Source organism: Salvia hispanica, chromosome 1 (assembly GCF_023119035.1).
Source record: "Salvia hispanica cultivar TCC Black 2014 chromosome 1, UniMelb_Shisp_WGS_1.0, whole genome shotgun sequence".
Lineage (NCBI taxonomy): Eukaryota > Viridiplantae > Streptophyta > Magnoliopsida > Lamiales > Lamiaceae > Salvia > Salvia hispanica.
Window position 1 is genome coordinate 3,706,806 of NC_062965.1, and position 12,593 is coordinate 3,719,398.

Consider the following 12,593-nt stretch of genomic DNA (forward strand, 5'->3'; position numbering starts at 1 on the left):
TATCACGTTGACTTCGTGGTCCACGGACCAAAATACCCCTCCTTTGATCCGTTATGAGATTTAAAAACCTAACTTTTTAGTTTGTGACCTTATGATTCCAAATATATTATTTTAGTATCTTTTAGTCCCAAGTAGGATCACAAACTTATTAATGTATTACGTATAGAATCCGAAAAGAATTTTATGGAAATGTAGGGGATCGCAATTGGACTCTAATCCTAGATTATAGTTAAATTATTAAATTAGTCAAACATTTTGACGGTTAATTTTAACAAAAAAAATAGTTATTTTAGACTTAAAATATATTTAGGATCAAAAGGTCACAAAAATATTTGAGGTCAAAAAAATTTTAGGACAAGTGTAAGGGAGTGTCCACAATAATGTTGCCGCATGACACGGTGCAGCCGCAGCGGCTATTGCTGGACGGGAACAGCCGTGGAGGGGGAGAGAGCATCGCGAATGCGGCGAGAACAGGGCAGTGGTAGATGTCGCGCGGTTCCGCGGCGGCCTATTGTGAGCCGCTGAGACCGCTGCGGTGGTCGGAAAAATTATTTTTTATTATTTTTTTATTTTCTTAGTGATGATGTGGTTGAAGAATTTTTTTTGGCCGCAGACTAGGCGGACAAGTTTTTAGTAACGTGACTTTCGCCATTATTTTGTGGACACTAAAATTCAACTTTAGTCACCACAAAATTGTAGCCAACCACGGCTCTATCTGATTCTATCTCCGTCTTTCATCCGGCAATCCCAGACTCTATTTCCTTCATCTCTCTTCCTCATCACCACCGCCCTGCCCGCTTGAAGCCACCTTACCCTCTCCACCGACAAGATCTTCCGTTCTCCCCCCGACCTCCTCGGCCAAGAACAAGAACGAGGTCAGCCTATCTCCAACTCAACACTTGTTTTCAGCTCGGACAACACGACTTGGTAAGTTAGTAGAACTCAAAGCTTGTTGTTTCTTTGGAATTTTTAGACTTTTTAGTTGCTTTCTCATGACAGAGAGAGATGAAATGCGTGGAATTATGATATTGTATATTGCTGTTTGTGCTACAAGGTACTGCGAAACATGGCTACAGCTTTGTATAGAGCATCCATCGAAGTTCTTGTCCAGAACCTGATCAACTATTGCAGTGGAGAATACCCCCTACTTCGAGGTGTCGATAAAGAAGCCCAACAGTTGCAAAGGACTTTGGGCATGATTCAAGCCTGCTTGATTGACGCTGAGGAGAAATCCATCACCCGCAATGATGTCAAGATCTGGCTGGAGGAGCTTGAAACTATGGCTTTTGATGCTGATAATGTGTTGGACGAACTCAACTATCACCTTCTCCATAAACAGGTGAAGATACCCAGTTTAAGTCCCAAGGTGCTACCACGGTTTTCTTCCTTTAATCGCATCTCACTTCAGCGTAATATAGCTCGTAAAATCAAAAAAATTACTGCAGATTTTAAGTCTATGAACGAAAGGGCAATCGACCTTGGCATTCAAAGCATAGTTTTGAATGCTTCTGCTGTTGATGCTCATATTTCCACTAAGACTGCTTCGATCAGTCTTGATCCAATCTTTGTTGGCAGAGATGATGATGTGCATAAACTAGTTGACATGCTCACCCAGACCCAGGAAGATCAGATCTTCTCCATTGTTGCTCTTCTCGGAAGGGGAGGTGTGGGGAAGACTACGGTGACTAGGAAAGTCTTGAATCATGAAAGGATAAATGCTCGATTCGAATCACTTATTTACATTACTGTTTCTAAAACTTTTCATCCGATCATTCTTTTCAACAAAATCCTTTCGTCATTGACTTCACACACTCGTGATGGATTTGAGAGTGGGGATGTTATCCTAAAAAGGCTTCAAGAAGCTCTCAAGGCTAAGACTTATCTTCTTGTTCTAGATGATGTCTGGAATGAAGATGTTCCAAACTGGAATGGTTTTATCAATTCCATGTCAGAAGTTACTTCTACTAATGGAAATGCCATTATTATCACTACCAGAAATGCAAAGGTTGCTTCAATTGTTAATCCATTTCATATTCATCGATTGAGTGGCTTATCAATTGATGATTGTTGGTCCATAATCAAAGCAAGAACTTTTGATGAAAATGGAGAAGTTCCATCAAGTTTTGAGATGGTTGGAAGAAATATTGCAAAAAAATGTCATGGTTTGCCCTTAGCCACCAATATAATTGGGGGAGTGCTCCGCTACAAGTCTGAAGAAGAATGGCGCCTTATCTATGAAAAATGGCTTTCGGTTGATGAAGGATATGAACATATCATAAGAATATTGAAATTGAGCTTTGATCACCTGACTTCATCACTAAAAAAGTGCTTTGCGTATTGTTCAATTTTTCCCAAAGATTGGCGTATTGTGAAGGAGGAGTTGATTGAACTATGGATGGCAGAAGGATTTCTTCAAACAAGCCAAAAGGATGATATGGAGTTTGCGGGCACCATGATATTTAATGTGCTTCTGCAAAACTCTTTGTTGCAAGTTGTATGGAAAGGTAATCATGGTCAGGAATATTATGGGATGCACGATCTTGTGCATGATATTGCTTCTTTTGTTTTATATGAAAGAGGTGGAAGATTTCGATACATGTTTCTCAACGAAGAATCAAGTCCTATTCCAAAAGAAGGTTGGAGGAATTTGCGTACATTATTCTTGGGAGGTGGAGTTTCTTGTACCATGTTCTCAGACTTCAAATGTCTGCATAATTTAACTCTCATTGGCAGCAATTATAAAGAGCTCTCCAATTCAATTAGAGAGTTGATACATTTGAGAAATCTCAATATTTCTCGTACATCAATTGGAAACTTGCCAGAGTGGATCGGTGAACTCCATTGCTTGCAAACATTAAGAGCAGAGACATCGTATTTAAAGAAACTTCCAAGTACGTTGAAGTACTTGATTGAGTTGAGGCATCTTTATATTACAAGGGATACAGAGTTGCCTGCAGAGATTGGGAGGTTGATTAGTCTCCGAACACTACCGCACTTTACAGTGGGCAAAGAAAAGGACTACGGAATTAAAGAGCTTGGCAATTTGAAGAATCTCAAAGGAAGACTAGTGATTGAGCATCTTGAAAGGGTGCGTGACAAGGAAGAGGCTCAGGGAGCAAAAATAAATCAGAATCCAAACTTAACTGCTTTGCAGTTTGAATGGAATGATGGTGGAAAAGATGGAAGAAATGATGAGAGTGTGTTGGAAGGCCTCCAGCCTCATGCAAATTTGAAGAAATTGATGATTGTAGGATACAAAGGAAAAATATTTCCAACATGGTTTAAGAACCGTTGGATACCACTTGAGAACTTGATTGAGCTGAAAATCTACAATTGCTCAGAATGTCAGGAAATCCCAAGGCTAGATCACTTGCTGAATCTCAAAACTCTTCATTTGATTGGATTGGATAAGGTCAGGTTCATAGATTCTTCAAACAAAAAATTAACATCCCTCAGAATAATTGAATTAGAGCGATTGGAAAGCATTTGCATTTGGCTATTCTATGACAATCACAACATCTCAACGTGTATAGAATTACCAGATTCTCCCTCAGAGTTGATTATCAAGTATTGTCCAAATTTGAAGTGGATTGTGGATCCTCTAGAGTTGTGGGTGCCGACAATTGAGAGGCTCGAATTGGAGGGATTACCCCGCTTGGAGGATCTACCAACGCTAATTTACAACCTCACTAGATCATCTCCTCGTCTCAAATATTTGATAATTCTTGGTGTTCCCATTTTCATGTTGAGTGTCAGTGTTCAGAGTTGGGATTTAGGCAAGTTGAAGGAATTACATATAGATGTGAGTGTGCAGTGGTCAACAGAGAATAGTGGTGCAATTGAATACGCTGTGGATGGAATATTGCAAGGCTGTTGCAACTCACTCACTTTGTTAAAGTTAAGAGGGGTGGGAAATTGGGACTGGGTGCCAATGTCAATTCAACATCTCAATGTTCTTTCTTCGTTAGTTTTGGATAGTTTTGGGGTAGAAGAATTGCCCCATTGGTTTGGAAATCTCTCATCTCTAGTAGAGCTTAACCTATCCAACTGCCAAAAGTTAAAGTGTCTGCCTTCTTGCCTCACTAAATTGCGATACTTGACTGTTGAAGATTGTACAGAATTACGCATTGATTCTGAGTGGTACAACATTCCCCATCTTATCATCCATGTTTGCAAGTAAGTTTCATTACATGCTTTGGTTATGGAAACAAACCATTATATTTATATTAAAAATAGTTATAGTTGTCTTTATCTCAATTGTTTTTACTACATTAACATGCAACCTGTCTTAGATGGTTTTTTAATTTAAATTAATAATAGAGTAAATGCCAATTTTGCTAAACATGTGACCAAAAATAAGAATTTGGTTTTAAACATTTACTTTTTGAAAAACAGGTCCATAACAAATGAAAATATCGACGAAGTAGTCCTTTTTTTTATGGTTTCATCAAAAAACTAACGATCAACGATAATTGCACAGTGGCATGCCCGTTAATTTTTGAAGGAACCGTCAAAAAAGGATCACTTCAACATAGATTTCAATTGTTATGGACATGTTTTTCAACAAATGAATGTTTTGGACCAAATTCTATTTTGGCCATATATTTAGGACCAAAAGTGACCTTTACTATTTATATTACAAGGAGCTTTAAGGAAAATCTATTTGTTGTAGAACAAAAAAGTCATAATATGATCCTAAAGTTGTTTACTCCTACAACTTTTTATATACCTATATTATCTTTATTTTAATTTTGAGCTCGTAGCGTTACGTGTGAAATTCGGGGTTAGATCCTCCTACGAACATGAAGTGTTTTATAAAAGTGAACATATAGTATATTTGGTGTTATTTTGCTATTAATATATTTCATTCTTTGAATTAAATGTATGAATATAAATTGATCTGATGGAAAATACTACTAGAACTGAGGCACATAAATATTTATACAGCTTGGATTGTAATGTAAAACTAAACATCTGCATTTTGGTACATTAAGTCAATGTCTTTCTTAGTATGTATGGCAAAAGTATAAAATGAAACTGACAGTCAAATTTTGCTTCTCATGCAAGTTCCATGGATGCTTCGATCACAATTTTACCAGATGTTGAGCCACAAGAGGAAAATGTTGCTGAAAACTTTGTACAAAGTCTAGAAAGGGAATCAAGATCTGTTACAGAAGCTAAGCTTGACATGCAGATTCTTATTGAAGAGTCTTCTGATATGTCTGATGGGGTGGTATCCGCCGCTTACTCAAATCCTCCATCTGTTTCAGGACACGAAATCAAGCGGCAATCTGCACATGAAATTGAAGAAGAGGGCGTTGTCTTGGAGCAGAGCAAAACAGAGATGTCTATGAGTAACTTCACTTCACCACACAGAGTTGAACCAGAGTGCCATGGAGAAATTCAAGCAGTGAATGAGCAACAAAAAACTGGCACTATTATTTTTCCAGCCAAGGAATGTTATGTGTTTGCTATAGAGGGTAAACATCTGAAGCTAAAATTTGATAACCAAAATATCTTGGTAGGAGATTATCCATCACTATCACCACATGTGCGGAATTTGTTTGATAAAGAATTGCATGAGCTATCTTCGGAGTCAGACTACGCTGATTCATTGATCTTATTCTTACAGAGAAACACACGTTTAACTCTCATTCAACCCTCTTTTTTTGACAACATGCCAGATTTGGTTTTCCTAGACTTATCTGATACCAAAATCAAGATCTTACCTAGTTCACTTTTCGAGCTTTCAGAGCTTAAAGTCTTGTTGTTGAGGAACTGCATTTGTCTTGAAAAACTTCAGCCTGAAATAGGAGAACTCGAGAAAATGGAGGTACTGGATTTGTCTGGCACTGAGCTCTACGACCTCCCCGCTGAAATCAGTAAGCTTGTTAATATGAAGAGAATGCACCTATCCTTTTATGGGCCGGAGGATGAAAGTGAATACGAGCATTTACCATGTCAATTGGTTTCTCCCAGTTTTCTATCAAATATGAAAGGAATAGAATCATTAAGCATTAGCGTGCACCCTGAAGATCAACGATGGACAAAACTTGTTGCATCCATAATCAATGATATCAGCGAGTTGGAGATGTTGAGTTCTCTTCATTTCTACTTTCCACAAATAGAAACGTTTGAAAATTTCGCTAAGATGAGCCCCTCATGGAATGATAGGGAGAGCTTTAGCTTTGATTTCACCGTTGGCCAAGATGTGAAGCGAATTAATTCTCGGGTCCCAGATGAAGTGGAATCATTGTTCAGTCAACAAGAGAGATGCTTTAGGTATGTTAATGGCGATAAGACATCCCCATTGGTGAAAGGTGTTATCACCCGTGCCACGGCATTCTACTTGGATCATCACACTTATGTCCGAAGCCTGTCTGAATTCGACATTTCTAGTTTCCGGTCGCTAGAATTTTGTGTCGTGCGAGAGTGTCCAAAAATGCAAACGATTATGGATGAGGAAAAGGCTGAAGATGCATTTCCATGTCTAAAGTCTTTGCGAATCTACTTTGTGTGGGAATTGAAGCAAATTTGGAAGCCGCCTTCTCAAGCAAGGAGACTGAACAGAATCTTCAAGACCCCTGTACCTGTGAGAAACTTTAAATCTCTTAAACATCTTACGGTCAAGACCTGCCCAAAGCTACAGTTCATATTTTGGGAATCAATGCTTCAGTGTCTTGACATCCTGGAGGAACTTATTGTTGATGACTGTGAAGTCATGGAGAAAATCATCAAAGAGGAAAGCAAGAATGTGAAGTACCAACACAATGTCCTTCCGAGGTTAACAAAACTTGTACTTGCCTACCTGCCGGAGCTGGTAAGAGTCGGCTGTGGTGTTCCTGTGTTAGAAGAAAATGTTTATGGTTGTCCCAAGCTGAATCGAGCTTGATGGCACAATAAAGTTGCTAATTTTGGAGAAACGCAAACTGGACTTTCAAGGAGTTGGAAAATCATCTGTTTGGTTGATGTAAGTGAAACTGCATTATGCAAATTGAATGACTTTTCATTTCATTTCTCTGCGGATTCTGCATGAGCAAAAGTCGTAGATTCGTAGCTGTATGTGCTGCCACTGGCTCACTGCTGTGGTATAATTTTAGTTTTTAATAGTACTAGGACTTGGAATAGATACTTTGGAATGTGAAGGAAACAAGGGGATTGCAGGAGATTTAGTGTAGCACCCATTCTTTACTTGTGTGTGTTTATATTTTAGTGACACTTTTAACTTGTGTAAAATTGCTTTGAAATAATTTTGCTGAGAGTAGATACTCTACTGGTAATGGTAAAATTTTATACCGTTTGACTTGAGGGAGTCTGTAGTTGCATTCCTAGCTAGAAAACAAACTTTGAAATTTTATTCACAAGACATATGCACACATATTATTAAGATTTACTTAACACAAGGTATTTTGCTGCATTCATAGTTTCTGAAAAAGCAAGAAAAAGAATACAAAACTTTATTTTCTTTGTTGAAATGAATCTGCCAAGTGGTGTTCGGATCATGGATGCGTCAATCAGGCTCTATTATCAAGATATGCTCAAAGCTACGATTCATATCTTGGGAATCAATCCATCAGTTTTGCTAACCTGGAGGAAGTTGTTGAACATTGTGCAGGGTTGGGGAAAATAATTGATGAAACAAGCAGGAAAGTGAAGTACCAATATAGTATTCTTCCTAGCTTAAGCTGGACTTCCAAGGAATTGAACGATCATGTGTTTGGTTATTGTAAGTAAAACTGCTATCTTCTCTTTGAATGATTTTATCTTTTCATTTATCTGCATGAGTAAAATTGGTAGTGGACAATGTTATAGTTAGTTTGTAGTACATGTATGTTTATCACTGCTGAGTTTGCTTTATGTCATGAATCTGATCAAATTGGATGGGAATTAGGTCATGGAAGTTATGCCTCACTTGCAAAATCTAAAATCTAGAACTGACAAAACAGTTGGTACAATGAGTTTTAGGTAAATAATGATTTAGACGTACTTTCAGCAAACTCTGTTAAGGAAAAGATCTCGAGTGAGAGTATAATGAAGAATCCAAGTTGGAAAATCTTCACACCGGATGGGACAATGCTTCTTTGTTTGCTTGAGCATTGGTGTTTGTTGACTGATGAATAACGTGCTCTACTCCCTGTGATGATTCTAGCATGCCAGAGCTTGTGCTTGATATGAGTTGCTCATTTTTCTTTTTATGCATTATTTTACCATTGCACTCGTTAGAAACACTGAAATTTGATGCCAGAGGATCAATTGATTTTCCATGTTCAGATAACCCTCCTGCATTGCGGGCTCGATTAACTAATTCTTGTTCCATGACAAGGAAGAATTCTTTTGTTTTGTTCCTCTGTCCACCAGCTCTCTTCACATTCAACAATTTCCAACTTGTCTGGGTTCCTCAAACTAGAATGAATATCACTCAATCCTTTGCAACTTAACGTTGAAATTTCATCAGTGACCTCCATTCCATGGATGTAGTAGTCTTGCATATGTTTCGCAGCTTTGACAGGTCCACCAGGTCGACAGTCTTCACCTTGTTTAGCATATTAGATAGATCAACATTGTTGTCAGCAAAATATTCATAGATGATCTCAACAACCTCATAACCGTTCTAAATTTGATATACACTAAAACTTGAAAGAACTCTCGTTAGTTCATGACTGACAAGTAGTCAAATTCGGACAACCAAATAGCGTAAGATCGTTCAGATTTGCTAGGCTTTATGGCGGATCCTCTCCATATATAATGAAGTGTTTGAAGTTCAAAAAAATAGAGTTTCTCCAAATACTCAAGTAGCACAATCAGATTCTTCTCTGATTTATGTTTGTATCTCATTGATTCTAAAACCATCCACAAACTTGTCATAATTCTACCGCCTTCCACGACACAAACTTTTAGTGTTCCAATATTTCTCAAGTTAAAGTCACTAAAGCTCCATACACCCTCATGACCAACTAATTCAAATGAGTTGGCTTGTTGTAGTAATTCTCTCACCGAAGAAATTGCTTCACCGGTGGAGAATATCAACAATCTTACCGATGAAATTATGGTGATTTCCGAAACATATGGAAATCGCATGTCATAGCACCAAAGAAAATATTAAACAAACTTGAAGTGTTTCTACTTTTTGAGAGATTTGCTCTGACCAACAAACAGTTCAAGAGTTCTCACATTTGGAAGTGAAAGTTACAAGTACTCAACTTCTTTAAACATGCAGCCTTACTGGCTATTTGCTCAACAATAATATTTCAAACTTGATTGCAGCATCGTGTCTCAAGATCAACTCTTCAAGCTTGTGAAGACGACTATGATATTAAGAGGAATTGTCAATTCTGCTTCCTTACATTTCCCATAGTGGTTACATCCCGTTTGGCCAAATGAAATCGGCTAACTCCTCAACTGAATTATATCACCCATTTTATTGGGCAATGAGCCAATTGAAGATCCCCAAAACTAATGAGCGTTAGCATTCCTCATCAATCAGATGAGAAGTCTCATAATAAAGAATGAAGAGAAGGAATCCTTATCTATGAGGGACTACTTGAGCAAAATAAAGAATTGTTGTGATTTACTTGGAGCTGCTGGATGCAAAGTGACAGATGAAGATCAGATCTTGCACATCCTGAGTGGCCTTGGAATGGAATATGATCCTGTTATGGTGACTATCACTTCAAGGGCTGAGCCTACAACTGTAGCAGAAGCAAGTGCTTTGCTACATAGTTTTGAAACACGATTAGAATCTGGAAGAAATTCATCTATTAATCTGGATGGTTCGCAACCCTCTGCTAATGTTGCTAACATGTCTGAGTCAAGAAAGGAAAGTGGTTATGGAAGAGGAAATCCACAATTTTTTAACAGGTTTCAAGGAAATAGGGGAGGACACTCCTTTAGGGGTGGAAGAGGTGGAAGAAGAGGAAGAGGATTCAACAACCGTTTGGTTTGTCAACTCTGTCAAAAACCAGGACACTCTGCTGATAGATGTTGGAACAGATATGAACAATCCAGTGGCTTCAACTCACATCCTAGACAGCAGCAAAATCACTCCTACCAGCAAACTCCCTTTCACCCTTCAAATCCTACTGCTAATATAGCTCAAGCCCGGGGATCGCACAACTTCCAACCACAACCTGCTCATCAATCAAATCTGAATATGGGTTTGACAACAACTCCACTGCCTCATGGTATCCTAACTCAGGAGCTACTCGCCACATTTCAAATGACATCTCAAACCTGAACTCTAGCACAGAGTATCAAGGAGGTACTGAACTTCTTCTTGGTAATGGTATTGGAGTTAAAATTGCTAATATTGGTCAATCTCATGTGATTACTTCATCTGCTGTTCATTCTAAAAATCTTCTCCTCAAAAATATTCTTCATGTCCCGGATGTCACCAGAAATCTCCTTAGTGTATCTAAATTTTCAAAGGATAACAATGTTTTCTTTGAATTTCATCCTACCTTTTGTCTTGTCAAGGATCAGGAATCCAAAGCAGTCATCCTCAAGGGCACCCTTGATCAAGGGTTGTACCAATTCTTGCTTCCCAAGCAATCCAAGCCACCCATCAGTTCAAATCTTTCAAATACAATCAAGAACATCAAGCAACCTACTGTCTGCTCAGCTCATCTAGGACCTGCTGCTGTTCCTAGTTTACTCCCTTGTTTTGTTAATTCTGTTTCTGTTCCTAGCATAGATTTATGGCATAAAAGGTTAGGACATTGTGCTTTTGATGTTGTTGAGAAAGCTCTTCAAAGCTGCAATATTTCTTTCAACTCAATGAAATCCAGCTTACTTTGTCATCCTTGTTGTATTGCCAAATCTCATCGCTTGCCTTACACTCCTTCTACTGCTCAACATTCATCTCCGCTTGAATTAATTCACAGTGATTTATGGGGACCATCTCCCATTGTTTCAAGAAATGGATTTTCCTACTATGTGACGTTCATTGATCACTACAGTAGATTCACATGGCTGAATCTTTTAAAATCTAAAGGGGAAGTTTTGAATGTTTTCAAAGCCTTCAAAGCTATGGTGGAAAATATGTTATCTTGCAAAATTAAAGTTCTTCAGTCGGACTGGGGAGGAGAGTTTCAAGGGATGTCTTCTTTTCTACAAGAATGTGGTATTTTACATAGAATATCATGCCCTTACACACCACAACAAAATGGTTTAGCGGAAAGAAAACACAGGCATGTGGTTGGAATGGGGTTGGCTTTAATGTCTCAGGCTGGCCTTCCTTCAAAATTTTGGGATGATGCCTTTACTACATCATCTTTTCTCATCAATAGAATTCCAGCAAAACCTATTCTATTCAAAACTCCCTTTGAACTTCTTTTTAAAGTCAAGCCTGATTATAATCATCTGAAGGTTTTTGGGTGCTTATGTTATCCATTTATGAGACCCTACACCAAAAACAAATTGCAAAACAGATCAGAAGCATCAACATTCATAGGTTATAGTTCCTCTCACAAGGGTTACAAGGCACTTCTCCCATCTGGAAAAATTATTGTCACTTGTGATATTCTTTTTGATGAATCCAAATTTCCCTTTCTATCATCATCTACACATGTTCCTATAAATCATGCACCTTTGCCCTTTTTCTCCTTCCCTTTACATCGGCCTGATATTGCTCCACAACCTCAGCAGTGTCCTCAAGCTACAGTCATCACCTCTGTCTCAACACATTCTACTCCTCCTACTTCGCCGCAACCTAACAATATCATGACTCCTTCCCCCTCTATTTCATCTCCTGGTCCTATCAACTTCTCATCACCTCTTACAGAATCTCCTGATCCTATCAAATTTTCCCCAACTCCTACAGAATAATCTACAGATCCACCCCCTGCCACACCTCCTGAAGCACCTAATACTACAGCACCTACTACCAATGTGCATCCAATGGTCACTCGTGCTAAAAGAGGCATTTTTAAACCCAAACTCTATAATACTTCTATACCCTCCTACACTCTTCTAAAATCTGTTATTGCTGCCCTTCTTATTCCTATTTGGAAGGATGCAATGTTGGCAGAATTTCTTGCTCTTCTCAGAAACAAGACATGGACTTTAACTATGCTGCCACCCGGTAAAAATGCTATTGGTTGCACCTGGATCTTCAAGCTAAAGATGCATGCAGATGGTTCGATTGCAAGACACAAAGCTAGACTCGTGGCTCAAGGCTTCTCTCAACTCCCTGGCTTCGACTTTACTGAAACTTTTAGTCCAGTAGTGAAGCCAAGCACCATCAGGATCATTCTCAGCCTTGCTACTTCATCACAATGGAAAGTTACTCACCTTGATGTGAATAATGCTTTTTTACATGGTGACTTGAAGGAAGACATTTATATAAGGCAACCCCCAGGTTTTGAGCAAGGAAACCCCAATCTTGTTTGCAAGTTGAATAAAGCTATATATGGGCTCAAACAAGCCTCTCGGGCTTGGTTCTTTACTGTCCACTCGGTACTCTTATCCTTGGGATTCTCTCAATCAAGAGCTGATGCCTCACTTTTTTACAAGATCAACAATTCTGAAGTTATCTACTTATTGATATATGTTGATGATATTCTAATCACAGGTTCTAATCCTTCTTCGATCCAGCA

General features: G+C 38.5%; 1 protein-coding gene and 1 pseudogene across 1 annotated transcript; both read left to right on the forward strand.

Annotated features, from left to right (window-relative positions):
• Positions 1 to 712: 712 nt before the first annotated feature.
• On the forward strand, positions 713 to 7,900 carry LOC125201201 (putative disease resistance protein RGA1). Its single transcript, XM_048099221.1, has 4 exons — positions 713 to 927; positions 1,055 to 4,176; positions 5,068 to 6,970; positions 7,616 to 7,900. Exons 2-3 carry the CDS (start codon positions 1,067 to 1,069, stop codon positions 6,890 to 6,892), a joined length of 4,935 nt encoding a protein of 1,644 aa, XP_047955178.1. The 5' UTR covers positions 713 to 927; positions 1,055 to 1,066; the 3' UTR covers positions 6,893 to 6,970; positions 7,616 to 7,900.
• Positions 7,901 to 9,588: 1,688 nt separating this feature from the next.
• Positions 9,589 to 9,715, forward strand: LOC125202892 (annotated as a pseudogene).
• Positions 9,716 to 12,593: the final 2,878 nt, after the last annotated feature.